At 47.2% G+C, this 19,904-nt stretch overlaps 1 protein-coding gene across 1 annotated transcript in view; it reads left to right on the top strand.

The window, feature by feature from the left end:
* SPOCK1 (SPARC (osteonectin), cwcv and kazal like domains proteoglycan 1) overlaps positions 1-19,904 on the top strand; it is a 541,468-nt gene that overhangs the window by 222,557 nt on the left and 299,007 nt on the right. The window contains exon 3 of the mRNA XM_066342163.1: positions 5,377-5,422. Coding sequence (XP_066198260.1) covers positions 5,377-5,422 — 46 coding nt within the window. The remainder of the gene's footprint in view (positions 1-5,376; positions 5,423-19,904) is intronic.

Here is a 19,904-nt window from a genome sequence, read left to right as displayed (position 1 = left end):
TTATCAAAATGGCTGTCTCTAAAGTAACTGCAAACCCAGAGTTACTGGGTATCTAATTTTCACAGGGTCTGGTATTATGTTAGTAAGATATTTATTGGTGAGATAAATGGAGAAATGTGGTTTTATCTACACTGATCAGCTGTGGAAGAGTAACCAAAAACGTTGGGCCCGTGATCAGCCTCAGACTGCCATTTTCCCTCCACCACCAGCACCACCTCCTTTATCCTCCTCCTACCCACCTCGTGACCTGTCACTTTCCAGCTGTGATCTTTATGCTGATTTTTTATGCCTTCTTTGTTTTTTGGGGTTTTTTTTGTATTTTTCTGAAGATGGAAACGGGGAGAGACAGTCAGACAGACTCCCGCATGCACCCGACCGGGATCCACCCGGCACGCCCAACAGGGGTGACACTCTGCCCACCAGGGGGCGATGCTCTGCCCCTCCGGGGCATCGCTCTGCCATGACCAGAGCCACTCTAGCGCCTGGGGGAGAGGCCAAGGAGCCATCCCCAGCGCCCGGGCCATCTTTGCTCCAATGGAGCCTTGCTGCAGGAGGGGAAGAGAGAGACAGAGAGGAAGGAGGGGGGGGAGAAGCAAATGGGCGCTTCTCCTATGTGCCCTGGCCGGGAATTGAACCCAGGTCCCCCGCACGCCAGGCCGACGCTCTACCGCTGAGCCAACCGGCCAGGGCTTTTTATGCCTTCTTACTGTGACTTCATGTTTCCCTGGGATAGCTCATGATTTCGGACCTAAGTCAATACACTCGTATTTAAGACTGTTTACATTGATAGGTTCTAGATTTTCAAAGTTGGGCACTTTCCATTTATGAAGTGGCGTGGTGGAGTGGATGGAACGAGCTTTTCCTCATCTGGGAGGAATTTTTTTTTCCTTATTTTTTTCAAGTGAGAGGAGGGGAGATAGATGCCTGCATGCACCCCGACCAGGATCTACTGGCAACCCTCATCTGGGACCAATGCTCTGCCTATCTTGGGCCAAGCTCTCAAAGGAACTATTTTTAGCACCTGAAGCAGAGGCTCCATGGATCCATCCTCAGTGCCTGGGCTGATGGCACTTGAACCAATTGAGCCATGGCTGCAGGAGGGGAAGAGAGAGAGAGAGAAAGAGAGAAGCAAGAGGGAGAAAGGTAGAGAAACAAATGGTCACTTCTCCTGTGTGCCCTGACCGGGAATTGAACCCAATACATCCACATGCTGGGCCGACACTCTGCCACTGAGCCAACTGGCCAGGGCCTCATCTGAGAGGAATTTAAAGGCAGACTGCTCCTGCCATGCCCGGCAGAGGCCTGACAGAATTACATCGTGCAGTGAAACCCCTAAAGTGCACATGTGCACTAACACTGCCATCTTTTATTTCACAGCCCCTGTTATGCACTAACAGGAATAATTGAATTTAATAAGTAACTATATTTAGACCCGCATCTTTCTGTTTAGGTTTATGTTTTAAAAATGAACTGTTGCTGAGGTCCTTGTGAGTCATTTTGAAAAGCTTCATCAGTAGATAATAAAGTTACCAGTTAAGAGGCCAACCCAGATACGCATCTCCGGCGAATTTGATCTAACACATCTGACATGCTTTTTAGCACTGCCTGAATTTTAATAGGCTGCTACTTATATTGGGCGATGAGGGAGATGAGAGGCGAGGGCTCCTTACGTCCTCACTCTCCGGGGTCTGGGCAGGCTTGGGCCCACACAGCGGGAGCACACTTGGACACCAGGCAGCACTGAGGTGATGTGCCGGCAACATGCTACTTCCTGGGATGGGGCTTGTCCCTGTTAGAAAACTGACAGAACTGTCAACAGCACGGGAAATCGTGACTCTGTTTTATGATAATGTAAAACATACACTATATAGGCCCTGGCCGGTTGGCTCAGCGGTAGAGCGTCGGCCTAGCGTGCGGAGGACCCGGGTTCGATTCCCGGCCAGGGCACATAGGAGAAGCGCCCATTTGCTTCTCCACCCCTCCGCCGCGCCTTCCTCTCTGTCTCTCTCTTCCCCTCCCGCAGCCGAGGCTCCATTGGAGCAAAGATGGCCCGGGCGCTGGGGATGGCTCTGTGGCCTCTGCCCTAGGCGCTAGAGTGGCTCTGGTCGCAACATGGCGACGCCCAGGATGGGCAGAGCATCGCCCCCTGGTGGACAGAGCATCGCCCCTGGTGGGCGTGCCGGGTGGATCCCGGTCGGGCGCATGCGGGAGTCTGTCTGACTGTCTCTCCCTGTTTCCAGCTTCAGAAAAATGCAAAAAAAAAAAAAAAAAAAACATACACTATATATTTTTGTTTAGATAGAAAATAAGAAAAAAGCTGGGGCAGTGGAGAAATGCCCAGCACTGATATTGACAGAGTGTTGGTTCGGGGCCACCGCAGCTGTCCTTAGGTCCTCTGAGCATCCCGTTGTTAAGTGGGACTCAGGAGGGAGCACATTCCCAGAACGTGAAGCTCTAGAAGAGGAATCCTTTTCTCTTTGGCTTTCCCCATATGGGTTTGGATGCTACCTCACCACCATGTAGAGTGATTTGATGGCTAGTACCATGTGGAGGGTGAGCCACGTGTCTGGGCATCTCATACTCAGACCTTGCTGCAGAATGCCCACTACGAAGCCCCCTGCCCCCGTGCTCATTAGCTGTCCTCCCAAATGTGCCCTGGTACCTAGAGTGCTTCCTGAAAGTTCATGATCATGGCCCCTGATAGGAGGACTTCTATCTTAGCTGTAGCTGAAGCAGTTACCCTGAAGGTGTTATCAGCTCCTGGCTCGTTGGTTTTTGCTTCGATAAGCCCTTTCCTAAAGCAGCGTTACAGCAGTTGCATGCACGGAGTCCCTTTCTTTCTCTGCTTGGCCTTGCTGAGCCAGGGGCTGTTGAAGGACTCATTCTGTGTAGCAAACGCTCACTTGAGGTGCACTTTCACATTCTGGCAGCAATTAGGCAGCGTTATTACATTTCAGTTGGGTTTCAAATGTTCTAGTGCAGACGCCTGCTTTTAGGGGCTTTATATTTAAACGATGATTTTCCCCAAGAAATTTGTAAGAATGGCAATTATAGTTAACCTGGAAAAGTGACAGGTTCCAGAGCATGGTTCAAATTCTACCCGAGTTATAACATGTGGTACAGTCATTAGGGAATATTCAGTTCTCAAGACATTTTCAAACCTTTCTTTGACATCAAAGAGAATGTGACATTTTGGACACACATCCTAAGCTCCCAAGGACTTCCTTGTATTAGAACTGCATATTCAGGTGGCAGGCATTTCACAAGACTCCGCATTGTCATCGGATGTGATGCCGTCCTCTGGATGTGAAGGGGGCGCTGATGAACCACAATTGGAAAGGTGGACGTTTTGTTATAATTTTTCCTTCAGTGGTGGCATGAGTTTATCTTGGGTAGTCCCTTCTCTTGTCCATATTAACAACAGGATAGTTGGCTCCAGGCTTATGTCTAGGGCTTAGAGCACACTGGCCATCAAACTGTGAAATTGCAGGCTAAATTTTCCACCTGCCATCCAGCCCTTAATTTAGAATCATTTAACACTGGCTGCTGAGCTTCAAACCACATGGTCCAAAGCTTCGGAGTCATAGATGGAGAGAGAGGTGGCAGAGGGATCGTTTTAAGGCTTCTCGGTGATATTTCCGGGTACAGCCTGAGAGACTTCCTAACCAGATGGGTGACATGGGCCAGTTATGCCACAAAATCAAAGCCAGAGCAAAGGGGGCCAATTCCTTGGAGTTAAAAATAATTTAGTGGTGAGCCACCAGGGTCCAGAGGAACCAGCTCATGTTTATTCATGCTCTGGAAAATGGAATCACTGCCCATGAAGCAATATGTTCTGATTTTACTCTAAACCCAGTTTCCTAAAATCTATTTAAGGGCTTAGGTGAACTCAACAAGTATCTAATAAAACCAGGTAATTGTACAACACAGAGGTGGATAAAATTCACAGGAGAGCATGTCAGAGAACAACTGCAGCAAGAGACAGCATGGACAGTAATTTAAACTAATTGTGCACTTGGATATGAATTAACTTCTCAGGAAGAGAAATTTAGGCCTCATTTTGGACAGCTTTCTGAAACAGTTTGCCGCATTCAGCGTACCTGCCAAAAACACATATGGCAAATGCCCTAAAAATGGTGTGAGGACGATGTAGGTGGGTGAAGGCTCTGCACCTTCCAAATTTCAGTTTTGCTGACACAGTGGGGTGGGTGAGCGCTGGGGGCGGGACGGGGAGAGTAGGCAGCAGTGGGGTGGGAGGAAAGGGCTATTAGAAGTGGAGAAGAGATTAAATGCAACTATAAAGGAGCAAGTGACCCAGACCCTTGCAAGTTTAAAGCAATGAAGTGTCTAGCTTCCGCGCCTACACTGATGCAGTGCAAGGAAGACATGGTTATGAGTCAGCCAGACTGGCGAGCCTTTGTTATTTGTGTGTGTGTGTGTGTGTGTGTGTGTGTGTGTGTGTGTGTTTAATTCAGTGAGAGGAGGGGAGTCAGAGAGACAGACTCCTGCATATGCCCCAACCAGGATCCACCCAGCAAGCCCACTAGGGGGCAATGCTCTCCCCATCTGGAGTGTTGCTCTGTTGCTCAGCAACCAAGCACTTCTTAGCACCTAAGGCAGAGGCCATGGAGCCATCCTCAGCACCCCAGGCCAACTCATCCCAGTGAAGCCATGGCTATAGGAGGGGAAGACAGATTGAGAGAGAGAAAAAAAAGCAAGAGGGAGAGGGATAGAGAAGTAGATGGTGCTTCTCCTGTGTTCCCTGACTGGGACTCAAACCCAGGACATCCATACACTGGACCAATGCTCTACCACTGACCTAACCAGCCAGGGCCTGTTTGTTTGTTTTAACCTTTACATGCTGAGAACAAATGGTCTTAAGCTATATGTACACCTCTGGCTAGTTATAGCATTTTAACGGCCCTCTGTTTTTAGGTTTTGTGAGTGTTGAACAACTGGAACTGTACCCCACAAGTTACATGCCTCCATGTAAAAGAAATGTTACAAAGAGGCTTAGTCTTCAGTGAGAGCTGCAGGGCCTCACTGCAGTGTAATTGACAGCAAATACTCCTGGCACTTGTGGACGGTGTCCTGGTTTATCTGTCACAGTGAGGAGGGCATGGCTGCTTCCATCTGAGGCTGAAATGCTTTTACTCCTCCCTCAGTTTAATTTAATCCATACAGTTTGAAAGACAAGAATTGGAAAAGTGAATTGATATGGTTGATTGCATGTTAACGTCTGTTTTGGGAAAGATTTCTAAGTCTTATTGTTTGCCTTTGTGTTTTGGGAGATGGGGAGAAAGGTAGCCTTTTATGCAGTTACGTGAGAAGCTTCCCGAAACCTGACCTTTGTTTTCCATTTTTTCCCTTATATAGGATGATTATTTCCGAAACTGGAATCCCAACAAGCCCTTTGACCAAGGTAAGGATTTGACACTGTTTCTTGCCGTGTGTTTCGTGGGAAACACTCACTTTCTTTTCCCCACATGCTGAGTTACGGTCCCTCACGGGCCAGCTGTCTTTTTCTTATTGACTTGGGGAACGGAATTGACTGGGGGGTGATTGAAATTGTTCTACCAAATTGATTATTTGTTTGAGATTGCCTAAAACAGATTAAGAAAAAATCTGTAATTGGATTGACTACAGTAACCACTGGTTGCTTTTGTTAAAAAAAGAAAGAAGTAAAATGGTTATCAGACTAACCTGGACCATTGCTGGGCTGAATCCGGTGATGTCACTCACGGGAGAGACGGTGCCCGAGGATGTCGCCCAGTCCACGTGAGCCATAACAATGAGACTTTCTCTCGAGAAACAGGTTAATTCTGGGAGGCTTTCGATGGCTCTAGTATTTTTATTTGTTAAAGAACTTCATTGTGGTTTCTAAAGAGAAGTTTGTTTCTGAGTTGGCTTGCTGGCCACTTGGGCGTAAGCCTGGTCCTCAAGGGCTGTCCCACTCACACCATAAAGCCTGTCCCCGATCCGATGGCCATTGTGAATCACCATTGTGGTGAGCACTGCCTTGAACAGGCACCCGTTCCTGTTGTTCTGTGTGTGGCCGCTGCCGGCACAGACCCTGCTTGCCAAAGAGGATGGTAGATTATACTTTGAGTACATATATGCAATTAATCCTGAAACTTGGAGCAAAATGTGGCCACCAAGTCTCAAGGTTCACGTTTCTGAGGATGAGTTGAGTTTCAGTTCTGTAGCTTGAGTTTCAGTTCTGCGACTCTGATGGTCAGTTTGACACAAAGAAGTCCAGAGAGGTGTTGACTTGCTACATGGTGCAAGGCGCTCCTTTCTTCCTGCTCTTTTGTCATTTTGATTATCTCTCTCTCTCTCTCTGGACTCTGATTTTCTTATAAGCAAAATTGGTATTAAAATTCCATGTGTGCATTTTAGTTCATGCCTTAAAGTAGAGCAACATTTTATTCACTCATACACATGTGCATTCATTCATTCTCAAACCTGACTTAAGTATTACTGTGCACAAAAGCGCCAAGACAGGCTCTGGGGAGAAAGCAAAACAACTGCGGGGCCCGCCCGGAGGAGCTCGGAGTGGGCAGCCAACTCACGCAGCGCGTGGGGAGGGTCTGCTGCTTAGGGCTGCGATGAGGGTAGGTGGGGGAGCACCTAGCAGGCGGGGGACTTGGTGTGTGCGCAAGTGTCGGGAGCGGACGCAGAGGAAGACTTTCTTTCGGATGCTCTGTCTGGGGTCGTACGTATCTTAGCGCCTCCAGTGGCCTCACTTCTTCACAACTTGAGCCACGTCTGAATCATCACAATAAATCACATTAGAGCATATGAAGGTATTTGTAATTTAGTTTATAAGTTTTCCATCAAAAATGGTCAAAATTTTCAAAGATTTCCTTTGAATGGATGCACTTTCACTTTGGAAGGGCATGCTGAGGCTGAGAAACCCATTGTCTGTCTGACACGCACACCCCTTGGTCAGCGCCCCTACAGGCTTTAGTTTACAGAGGGGCCGGAGCTGACATTGGCAGGGAATTGACTTCCTAGCCTGGAACCAGAAATGGGTCCTTGTTCTGTAAGGATCAATATTGCCAGATAACAACAAGATTTACACTTCCTCAAGGTTTGCAAACGAAAACTTGACCCTGGGAACATGGTTTACTGTTACTTCCACACATTGGAAAGGTACTCTTGGGGGGGGGGGGGTGCTGGGCAGCACTTGACCTTGGGGATATGAATGATTGCTTCCCTTGATGGGAGGTCTAACATAGAAACTGGGCTACAAGAAGAACATGGTATTTAAATCTGTTTAACCCAAAAGACCAAAGAATGACAGCACCTATTTCCAGCAGAGCCCTGACCCCTGCTCCCTCTTCCTAGCATTGTGGGCTCGGAAGCCAGATCTGCTTATCTAAATCCTCCACGAAAACCTCCCGATGTAATGGGGTATAATTGCGGTCCTCAGCCGAGAAGCCCCACTTTGTATCTCAGGTGTGGTTGCTGTTGGCTATTTATATACAAAGCCATGGGGAGAGGAGGGGATCTGAGAATATCCTTCACTTAAAATATCAGCCCTAGCAGATGTCATCAATTACACTGTGTGCTGCTCAATAAAAATGGGAGGTTTCTTTCTTTTTCTTTTTCTTTTTTTTTATGTGAGGCAGGGAGGCAGAGAGACAGACTCCCACATGCACCCACACCGGTATCCACCTGGCAAGCCCACTAGGGGGCGATGCTCTGCCCATCTGGGGCTGTTGTTCTGTTGCTCGCAACTGAGCCATTTTAGTGTCTGAGGCGGAGGCCATGGAGCCATACTCAGCACCTGGGGCCAACTCCTTAAACCGCCTGAGCCATGGCTGAGGGAGAAGAGAGAGAGAGAAGGAGGAAGGGCGGAGAAGCAAATGGTTGCTTTCTCCTGTGTGCCCTGACCGGGAATCGAACCTGGGACTTCCATATGCCAGGCCAACGCTCTACCGTTGAGCCAACTGCGCAGGGCCAGGTGGGAGGTTTCTGTATCAACACCAACACGACTTGCTGAAACACAAGCCACAGGCATGGAGATGGGAGCAGTTCATCTTCCAGAAAATGGGAGCTTGCTGAACTCTGGTGGGAGCTGGCAGCTGCAGGGCGGTCGTTCCCCTCCTGATCCAAAAGGGAATCGGCGGCTTTTGGTTGGAGAAAACTTACAGTTTGTAGAAATGGAACTTGTTGGAGAGTATGTCAGAGCTTCAGGACAGATACAGGCTGGGACAGAGTTGGAAGGGGCCTCATTGGTGGAGCTGGGTGTGGACTGGGCTTGAAGTGAAAGGGAAGCGCAGGGCAAGGAGGACCACATGGGGAAATCCGGTGCCCTGCAGCCAGAAAGGTGGAGTCGAGGCAGGGTGTGAAAAATGTACCAAGCTATTAAGTCTGAACTTTGTTTTGTTGGTACTGGGGAGCCATAGCACGTTTGTGAGCAGTGGAGTGACATGATGAGGGCAGTATCTTAGAGGACCCAGTCTGGCGACTCAACAGCTATGATTAAGAGCCCAAGACACACCTGCTAAATGATGTCCCTCCTGTAGGACTCTTAGGTAACTTCTCCACTGCCTCATTCATTACTTTGGAATTTGGCTTATTCCAAGGTGGTCTGACTTACCATTCAGTTTGCAGGTTGTCATAGGTGTTGGTGTAAATAGTTAGGACACTCACTGTATTCAAGAAGATTTGACTTGGGTGGTGGGCACACAATGCAGTGTACAGATGATGTGTGATAGAACTGTACACTTGAAATCCCTATAATTTTACAAATCAATGCCACCCCAATAAATTTAATATAAATAGAAATAGTTCCCTGTAATTGCTCTCTCTGCTTAAGGGTATTTACTGACCTTTGAAGAACAGGGCTTCATAGAATAAGCAGTTATCATGTAATTGATGTCAGGGCAGTTAGCAGAAAATGCCTCACCTGCCAGGCTACTTCTATGAAACCGAAAATGTCTTTACATTGTTATCTTTAAGCAAATCATTAATGTTTCTGCCAGTAGCGTATAATGGCCATCAACCTCAGGCTTTCTAAGAAGTCTTTCCGAGATTTGGGCAGAGTAGGATATCCTTTTGGATTGTAATGATTTAATGCTGGATCTCACTGAAGGGACAGACAGGAGTTTGGAATTGAAGGGAACAGTGAACTCGGGCAAGATCTTTCTTTGTGAAACCCACAAGGGCTGACATCCTGCAGAGAGAGTTGGGCAGGCTGCAAAGTTTGAGAGGGCAACAGGCAGATGTGAGTGGTTTCCTGTCTCATATAGACAGGAGGAGTGGAGGTAGGTGTTGAGCACATACAAGGTTTATGCTTCTCCAAGTATCATCTGGCCCAGCAAGATGCTTCCCCGAGAAAAAGCCCCTGGTCAAATAAGTTTGGAACATGCCCATACTCTGTTCATCCCTTGAAGTTTCACAAAGCTCATTAGCAACTCAAAAGCTCTATGAAGTCTTTTAGTAAAAAAGCCAGGGTAACTGACCATTTTCCAAATCTGCCTTTGACCACGGTTTTGATTTTTGACTCCACACCTATCAGGTACCCAGAGAAAGCCGTGTGTTCTGTGGGATACACTGGGATAAGTGCAGTTTGGGGTCTTGGGCTTTGCAGGCAGCTTCTCCACGTCCAGAACTTGATGCTGCCAGTTACGAGCTGCATGATTCCAGGCAAGTTGCTCATCTGGTTCTCAGCCTTCCCATCTGGACATGGCAGCAACAGAAGCGCTGAGAGGATTAAATGAGTTAGGATGTCTGGCATGTAGGAAGTGCTCAGTAAGGGCTGTTTTTAGCAAATCATTGATCTTTTTTCTTCTCCGTCTTCCCACTTAGCAGCCTCTCCCTGTTGCTTCCCTCCCTTCCCACTGAGAGTTTTCTTTCTCCTTTTGTTCCCTTCTGGGGGCCTTCAGAGTTGTAACGCTCTGAAATGCTCAGGGCTAAGTTGGAGCTGGGCCTGTTTTATTTTAGACAGGTCCCTGCCATGATGCACCTCAGATCCTCATTATGGGGGCTCAGGAGAGCCAGGCTCTTAATGTGTTCTTACATTTATTCCATAAAGTTACCAAATGCTCAGTGTTGAAGCTTACTGGGCTAGATAAGAGGGACCACAGTAAGGAAGGCCTCTCCGTGGACAATCCAGGTTATTGATCGTAAGTCATCTATGGTCTTACACAGGCATCATGTGTGCATAAGTACAGTACTTCAAGACTCCCAGTGGATGCCTGAAATTGAAGATAGTACCAAACCTTATATACACTATTATTTTCTATACATACATACCTATGATAAAGTTTAAGTTATAAATTAGGCATAGTAACTAATTAACAACAAATAATAATAAAATAGAACAATTATAACAATATTCTGTAATAAAAGTTATGTGAGAGTCCCCTCTCTCTCTTTTTCTGTGTCATAACTGATCCTATAACCGACACAGGTACTAAGTGACTAATGGGCAGGTCGTGTATACAGATGGCACGGAGACACTGGACAAAGGGATGATTCATGTCCGGGCCGGACGGAGCGAGATGGCGCAGTATCTCACCATGCTACCAAGAACAGCATTCAATTTAAAACTTATGAATTGTTTACTTCCAGAAGTTTCTATTTAATATTTTCAGACGTTGGCTGACTGACTGTGGGTAACTGAAACCATGGGAAGCAAAACCACAGATGAGGGGTGACTATGGTCCTGGGGGTGATGGGGTGGTGGGAGCGGGAACCAGCGGGGAGGCGAGGGGGGTTTGGCTGGGAGACTGGAACACCCATAAGGTGTCAAGTGTTCACATAAGTGACATAGGTCAGTTTTCGGTGAGGCAACAGTTTTTGCTACAACTTGGCCTCATTCTGTGGGTCGAGGTGCCAGCAACCCTCGCTAACAAGCACCTTCTGCGCGATGGTGGAGGTGCTGAGACAGAGTTCTCTTTTCCTGTGGAGGGCGCTGTTGGGGAAGGTTATCCAAGGGCCCAGAGGGGGAAGGAAGAGAGAATTCACTGAGCTACAGTACTGTGGTAAAGAAAAATAAAAAGTGTTGCTTGGGGGTTCAAGGAATGGGGGCAAAAAAGACGCAAAGTGAATGCTAACAAATTGTTTCAAAGCTCCACGGCCAGTCTTTGAACAAGAAAACTGAAATTATTCATAATGCGTCAGCCAAATAAAAGGTTTTCTTCTTGTGTTGGGGGGGGGGGGATTGGGAAGATAATTTATTTGTATTACCAAACCTTCACTTTAATATAAAATGCTGATTACCCAAAGCAATGAAACACAAGTTAATTTAGGTTCTTTCCCTAGCTATGGTTCACTCAAGGAAGAACCTACTGATTTATTTGGCTATGAAGTTCCACTTGGTGAGATAAACTATTTTAGGAGGAATGACTGAAGGAGGATTTAGCATGGAACTTTTTTTTTTTTTTTTTTACAAGTGGGTTCTTTTAATGTGGATGGACTAAGTGAATATTCTAAGTAAAGTGTGTAGCTGCTGGTTTTAAGGGTACTGTTTCTTTTCTGGAGTGAATACTGATCTCTCTTCCAGAGCAGCCGGCTCTGACTGAACCGCAGCCGATGCTGGTGATCTTCAGAGCAGAATAGGAGCTGGTAGAAACTTACCTGCAGATAAAAATAAAGCTCAGAATACTGGGGCTCCTTTCACTCACGCTGGTCACTTGAATGGAAGAGAAGAAAAACCCTGTCCTTTGACTTGCAATCTGTTACACCGAGACCCCAATCAGCTCAAATCCTGACCATGACCCCAAACTGCTTTGAGGTGACAATTCTAAAACTCAAAGGGAGAGAGTTCTTCCGTGCTCCAGCTGTTTCTGGAGCCAGTGTCCCGTGGATTAGCCCAACATTCACATTTTGTTGAAGTTTTCAATGGTTCAAGGGGGAGGCAAGATGGTTTATTTTTAAAATTGTTTAGAAAAAGATATTTCCCTTCTGGATTAATCTGAAGTTTTACTTGATAGACTTAATAGGACTCTTAAGTCCCTATAGCTTTCTTCTTCACATAGAGTTTCACCCCCCCACACACCCCAGAAAGAGCCTCCAATTTGCATTCACACAGCCTTGATCATTTTGTTGTTGATGTTGTTTAAGGATCTGTTCACCGTATCTGATGCCTTGAACCGTTGATTTTCAGAGCAGCTGGCCTGGTTTATGGGAAGCATCTTAATGATGTTCTCCTGGTTCTGTCATGTTTGGTCTGGTGGGTTCTCTCTCTCTCACCTTTGTCTTTCCGCATAATTTAAGGATGAGTCTGGCCTCTATAGCAACAGATCCTCTTATGCATTCTATTCCTGCCCTGGACATCCACACCCCACTCTAGCCTCTTTTCTTCTGTCATGATTATGACAATAAAATAATAATGGGAAAGAATTCTAGAGTACTGACTTTTAAATGTTCCAAATCAGTTGTGCCAGGAAAGGAGCAGAAACCTATTAATGCAAACGCGGTGTGCCCCTGCTTTAACTGTCTGTCCTCTTGGAAGTTAGATGGAGTGGAAAGTGTTATCTGTCATCTCTAGCTGCCTTTGAAAATGAAATAAAACATTAGATATAATATTGAAATCCCTTGGGGGCCCCTCCTTGGTCCTCTTTCCCATTTTCTTTTCCCTTGAGGTGACCATATCATCAACATGCTCTTCTGTCTGCATTCTGTTTTCATGTCATATGGGTATGTCTACGACCAATTCATTTCATCACGTGCCCTACAATGGAAATGAATGTTTTTTTCTCTTATGTGTTTATCTTACTGAAAGTTGTTTTTGACAGTTTTGGTTTTGACAATTGTAGATCTAGTCAGTCCCTTTCTATTGTAATGCTCCATTGGTCCCCTCACTCCTTCACTGGGGGACATTTCTGTGTCTCTGTTTGTTTTGCTGTTGGGGCTGCTCTTTGGTCGCATTTCTAAAACAGTGACACATTTTTCCATCAAGCCACATGGCTCGGAGAGTGTGGTATCCCAAGTGGGGGTCGAGGCGGGCCATCACTCTGCCGCTATTAAAATGTGCATCTTCAGGCAAATCTGTGGCCTTTCCTGACTTCAGTTTGCCCGTCTCTGAAATCAAATGGGTAAAGTAGGTGGTTGCTGAGTTCTCTCCTGTCTGTGACAGTTAAGCTATCATGCCTGCAGGCAATGTGGAGTCTGTTTATGTTTTCCTTGTGAAAAAAGGAACAATGAAAAATTTGAAGCCTGCTGCTTTTATTTTATAGGTTATAGTTTAACCAGTGAGGTATGAATATAACTTCAATAAAAACAGTGGAATTAAATGGGCCTTTTAACTATCGGAAATGGGGCAGGGGATCAGGATCAAAAGCAGAAAAGGCCAAAGTAACAGGTGCTTCCTCTCCTCACAGAGTCCCGTGGGCACTGCGCGGTGTGGAGGACAGCACAGGGCTCCACCCTGGCTCCCCATTCACATGCTGCATGCATTTGAGGAATCTGACTTCTCTAGCCTCCATTTTCTCATCTGTAAGAGGGGATAATGATGTCTGTCCACAGGGAGTTTGTGAAGCAGGAGTTGGGGTGTGGCTCGGGCTCAGTGACCTCAGTCTCTTCCCCGCCGTCAGCTCCGTCAGGTCTGACGGTGGGCTCCACTTCTTGTGGGGTGCCGATGGCTATGTTTTTGTTATGTTCCCCGCCCCCCCACAGCCTCTCTAAGAGCTCCCAGTGCCTCCGTCACCAAGGAGCAAAGCCGTTCTGGGTTGTGTTCCACCCTTTGAATGGAATAATAGGAAATCGTGAAGTGTAGTAAAATTCTCCTTGCAATCATGGGGCACCGCAGCCTTCCATTACTGAGCCGAAGAGTTTCTTTCGGCACAAACAAATCCATTTTGGAGACATATTTATTACCTTTCCCCCAGCACATAAAATATGGTGTTAGTTTTATAAAAAAGAAAAATCCTCCTGCTTTTCCACCTGCTAGAACAACAGCCCCTGAATTAATTATGTTGTATGTCTTGAGTCCTAACAAAACAGCCTTAGTTTGAGGAAATTCGCAATAGGGGGGAAAATGTTGGTTGAATTTTAAAGTCAATCAATAATGCTGTTTAAATTTCTCTCATTTGAGGCTGTTGAGTGGATTATAGCATTTTCACAATAGCGCAATGGCTGCTTGTTCAAAGGCTGCAGAAACGCTGGTGCCCCAGAGCTCTTGGGCCTGAGCTGAGAAGGTTCTCTCTGAAGGTCTTGAGTTGTGTCATGCAGCAACTCATTGCTGGAGGCCTCGCGCATGTTTGGCTTTGCAGTCTCAAAGCCTGGGTTCCATTCCCAGTTCTGCGCTTTAACAGCTGTGTGTATTTAGGCAAGTGCTTAGCTTCTCTGAGCCTTGATTTCCTTATCTGTAAAATAGCTATTATGACACTTATTTCACCTACGACATGAGGGGCCTGTGAAACTCCTGATGTAGCCCCTGATCCCGTCTTGCTGTAGTGAATGTGATGAAGGCAATAAAGTTTGGGTCAAAGGTGGAGGATTAAAGTTTTGCTTTGGATTTTCAGGTTTGGAAGGATCTTGGATGAAGTTTCTGATGTGTCCACTTGCCCCATTCGTGGGTGAGCTAACTGACCAGTGAGTTATTCAGTGAGGTGCCTACTGATGACCTAGCAGGTGTGGAGTTGGTTGCAGGCAGGAACTATGAAGAGGAATGTGACACGCTTTCCTAAGGCGCTTATCGTCTGTGTAGCTGAGAGAATACAGTGATAGAAAGAAAGGAAAATAACCCAGAAGGTGTGTTTGAGGAGCCCCGCAGAGCCTTGTAGACTAGGGTTCGGGTGGAGGGACAGTTGGCCTTTCCTGGGGAAGGGTCAGGGAGAGCCTTAGAGAGAGCAAGCCGAGAGCTTTTCTAAGGGTGGATAGATGACTGGAAAGTAAAGCCAGTTTACAGCTTTAGTTTTATGCATTTGAAACTAGCCTGTTCCTCTGAGTGGATTCCATTGTCTTTGGCAAGAGTGGCAGGGGAATAATGACCCCGGCCGGCGCTGTGTGTCTCATACCAGGGCTGCCGATACCGGCCCGAGCTCCCCAGTGTGAGACTCAAGTAACGAGACTGGTGTCCCTCATGGAGAGAGAAATGTTTGCGCCTCATGTGCAGCTGCTTGGGTATAGGGCAGCGAGTGAGGAAGGACACAGGAACCAAGGTCATTACGGGAAGCCACCGCGGGCTTCGCGGGCTAGACCTGGCTGGCCTCTGCTCTCAGGGGAAGCCGGTTCCTTCCCGCCTGTGAGCTCTTGTCCAGCTTCCAAGCCTCGGGCCAAGTCCACGGCTCCCCTACCAGAGCCCCACAGGGATGCTGTACAACTTCCTGTCATCAACAGCTTCGTTGCTGGGGAAACCTGAGTGCTGCAGGATTAAATGTGGTTTTGTTGGTACATCAATGACTCCCTGGATGTATTAGGACATCATGCTATCTCACACCAAAGAAAAGACTCTGCAACTGTCAGATAAAGAGGGATTATTATGTGTTTGGAGGGTGTGTGGTTAATGGTCATGTCAGGTCTGCCCAGGAAGAGAAAGGAGGGACCATCCCTGCCTCCAAGGACATTTAGGCTGAACAGTCAGGTCACCGGGATGGGATCTCGGTCAGAAATGATCATGGCAGCCATTGGGTTAGTCATGCTGTCAGAGTTTCTTCCTACAGAATATTCTCAGTGGCTGCTGCGTTTACGCTTCTATTACTCACATTTTTCTTCTTTGCTTGGTATGTTTCCCATTTTTCTTAGAACCGTGCTATATGAGTTTGATTCTTTGATTATACAAAACGGAAAGTTGTTAGGTGGTATAACTTGTCAGACAGTATGGAGGGAGATGGGAGAATTGTAATTAAGAGAGCAGATTGGAGTTTTCTCATCTCTTAGCTATCTGACTATTCCCCGAGGAGCTTGCGGCAGTGTTCTAATAGTTAGCAAGTAGCTAGCGCTGGGTTGTTTCCTCCACTTACTGTATTCCTGGCTCCTTCAAGTCCAGCTCCTTTTTGGGGCCTCAGTTTATGGCACTCACTCGAGAAACCTTCTCTTGATCCTAGCCTACATCAGGCCACTGTCTCCTGTCTATGCTTTGCATTGCTGCACAGTTGTAATTTAATACTTTTTAAAAACTTGTACTGTTTGTTTCCCTGGCAAAACTCTGATCTGCTTAGGGGCATGCTTATGTGTGTCTTGTGTTCTTCTGTTTCCCAGGGGCCAGTGTGGGATTAGATACGAATTTACCAAGTTACTAGGTATTGAAAAATCGTAATTACCATTTACTGTGCACCTACTGTATGCCAGTTCTGTCTGTTTCTCTTTTAAAAACTGCATGTGTGTGGACACAGGGTCTTTGTTAATCCTGACAACTCTGAAGAGAAAGCATGGGTGCTCCTGTTTGACCACTGGGGAACTGTGTCTGGCTGTCAACTGTAGAATGTTCAGCTTTTTAAAGGGTTCAGGATATTCATACAGTCATCTGGAAGAATGTCCCTGATACGGGTATAAAAAAGCAAAGTAGTACATCTAATATGATTTTTCTTTATGTAAAACAGTGTGTTTATATTTGTATATAAATATTTGTATTTACATACAAAATATATGAATCAATGCCGACTTACTTATCTCTGAGGAATGGGCTGGGAGAGGCATGAGAAATTCTTACTTTTATTTTGCAATATTTTTATGTTGTTATTTAAAATTTTTTAGTGTGAGCCTCTCTTTTTAGATAAAAAGTAAAAGAAAGACAAGGCTTTGCCCAAGATTACCCAGGTGGTGGGTGGCTCAGGGGGGATTTGAACCCCAGTCTAGCCCTGAGGCCTGGGTTTTGTTCATGACACCCTCCATGTGGCTAGCACAGTAGTTTTGCTGGGGAGGTTCTGCCCCCTGGATGACACTTGGCAAAATCTGTAGCAATTTTGGGGTTTCACACTGGGGGAGGGTGCTACTGGCATCTAATGGACTGAGGCCAGGGATGCAGCTGACACCCCGCACTGCGCTGGAAGGACGCTCCACAGCTGTCCAGCCCAGCATGTCTGCACGATGCGGCCGAGGGCCCTCCTCTGGACAGCCAGCCCTGACTGGACTCTGGTGGGCTTGGTGTCCAGCTCAGCCCCACGTGGCTGTGGGCTAGAGCCTGCTCTAAGGCCGTGTAATTTCAGTGCCCAGTGGTGACCGCAAACCTTAAATTCTGTATCAGCTTTATCCCCAACCAAAGCTTCTGAAAGACAGAGATGACACTGCTGGGGCTTTAGGGAGGTGATCACTGCACAAGAGAGGTCCTGAGGAGGCTGGGGATAGGGGGAGCCCATGTACGCCTTAGCCCACTCTGAAGCTGAGCCTTCCTGGGGGGGGGCGTGTCTGGATTTCCCCCAGCATCACCTTAATGATTCACAAGCTCATCTGCTACCTGGAATCAGGTGTCATGTGGGCACACAGGAGCCGGTCAGGGACACTGCTCTGCCGCCACCTGCTTGGTTAGGTCTCCACTGTCAGAACCATGGTCCAGGTGTTGCTCAGGACCCTCTCAGAGCCGCAGGGACTCATGGTGAGCTGGGGCAGGGGCTGCTCGGCCAGATTTGGAGCATCAGCCTTGTTTTGCTGGGTCGACTCCTGAGTCATCTAATATGGTCTTATCACTTCACAGAGGGGAAACTGAGGCTTCAGAGGGGAAATAATTTGCCGCAAATTACCCCAGGCTGGACTACAGGCCCCCTGGCTCCTGGTCTGCCTTCAGCCCTGTTCAGACAACAATGGGAAGAAAAGAGTGAGCTTTTTCTTAAAGGCAAGGGGCGAAGAGATGAGAATGTTTTCTCCCTGCATGGATAAGGTTGAGTAGGGTCTGCTTCTGGAACTGGGGTGGGGAGAAGGGCGGGAAGTGCGCACTCTGCTTTCTCAGTGACTCGGCCTTGTGTAGTTCAGTGTACTCAGGTGGGACCCCAGACCAGCGCCAGGCATCGCTTGGGAGCTGCTCAGAAATGCACACTCTCCAGGCTCACCTCAGACCTACTGGCTGGGAGACTGGGTGTGCGACCTAGCAACCTGCATCATCCAGAAACTGCCCCCTGGGTGATCCTGATGCGTGCTCAGGTGTGAGAACCACTGGTGAAAAGGAGAGGAGATGGGACCTTGCTCTCTGGGGATGCCTTTCCATTAGCCGGGGCCTAGGATATGCCGTATGACTTCTTAGGCCTCAGTTTCATTGTCTGTGGAATGGGGTAGTGACACGTACTCTGCAGACTTGCTGGAAGAACCAGTGAGCTAATGTAGGGGAGTGTGACTTGCACAATATTAATGAAATAATCAAGGGGTTGCATTTGCTGTGATCTTGGACTATAAATATCACCGCCACTCCCTCTGCTGATGGGCTTCTGAGGCTGCTTTGGTTCTCCTTTGCCTGTTGACTAAGAAAGCCTGTTTCTGACTGTTGAGGCCATTCCCTGTGTCTCCCTGTGGCCCTCTGGATGATTCAGCTTCCCGGAGCTCTGTACACGGCAGCAGGAAGCCCATGTGGGCTGGAGGTGGGGGAAGATGTGGCTAGGGGAGCAGCCAGGAGGGCTGTGCAGTGAAACCAACCCAGGGTCCATGCAGAAGACCTGGGGACAGGTGACCATAACCTAAGTGTGGAGAATTATCAGTAAAGGTAATGGTCAGTCACAATTATAGTCACAGTATTCGGTAACTAACATGTGACAGGCTCAGTATTCTTTCCTCTAATTTCAGATACCATTGATTGCTACTACCATGGCCCAAGTCTTCCCCCTGCCCGGACCATTGCCCTGGCCCCTAACTATCTCCCTCATCTCAGCCTTGTCACTTTGCTGTCTATTTTCAACACAACTGCCAGAGGGAGCCTGTTAAAATAAAATTCAGATGATTTTTCTCGGTCTAAAACCCCTCATGTCCTCTAATCTCAGAGTCAAAGTCAAGGTCCTGGCAGTGTCCTGGGAGGCTTGATGACTTCTCTCCCGCTTACCTCTCTTCCCTCATTGCCTGCCAGTTTCCTGCTCACTTACTCTGCTCCTGGAACACTCACGCTTACTCCCACCACAGGCCTTTGCCCTTCCTGGCCCTCGTGCACAAAATGTATTCTCTAGACACACACAAGGCTTTCTCTTTTCCCTCTTTTAGCATTCTACTGAAATTCATCTTCTCAACTGTGGTAGGAATTTCATTGTTTGGATATACCAATGTTTTGCTTTTTTAATGGCTATTTAGTGGGTGTAATTCAAATTCAAATTTCCTTATTTTTATCCTAATGACTTCTACAAAATAGCTACCACTTATTCATTGAGTCAGTGGACACAGCCTAGGCAGGGCTGGCTGCCCTGCAGAGTCCAGTCAGGGCTGGCTGTCCAGAGGAGGGCTCTTGGCCACATCGTGCAGACATGCTGGGCTGGACAGCAGTGGAGCGTCCTTCCAGCGCAGCGCGGGTGTCAGCCGCATCCCTAGCCTCAGTCCATTAGATGCCAGTAGCACCCTCCCCCAGTGTGAAACCCCAAAATAGCTATAGACTTTGCCAAGTGTCCCCGGGGGGAAAACCTTCCCGGTTGAAACTATTGCTCTAGCCACATGGAGGGTGCCATGAACAAAACCCAGCTTCAGAGCTGGACAGGGTAGTGTTCACCCCACCCCACCTCCCCAGCCACTTCACCTCCTAGATAATCTTGGCCAATGAAGAAGGTGAGAAACAGGCTCGGGCTTTGCTGACAAATTGGATGAATCAAAAATGCCTTCAGGGTTTTGTTCTGAGAGCTGGAAGCCTATAATGACCATTTCAGAAAGAGGGAAGAATACTGGAGAGAAATCTCAATTGTGACCATATTGAGTCTGAGACTTCTGTCAGTTTCCGCTGTGGAAACATTCTTAAAGCGAAATATTGCCTATCTCTCTTAAGAAGAAAAAGACAACGTTACAATGTTCACAAAGACTCTGCTTCTTTACTTGGTCTTATCAAAGAT

Source organism: Saccopteryx leptura, chromosome 6, assembly GCF_036850995.1.
Source record: "Saccopteryx leptura isolate mSacLep1 chromosome 6, mSacLep1_pri_phased_curated, whole genome shotgun sequence".
NCBI lineage: Eukaryota > Metazoa > Chordata > Mammalia > Chiroptera > Emballonuridae > Saccopteryx > Saccopteryx leptura.
Note: the sequence above shows the minus strand (reverse complement) of the source record. Positions and strands in the feature narration are given on the sequence as shown.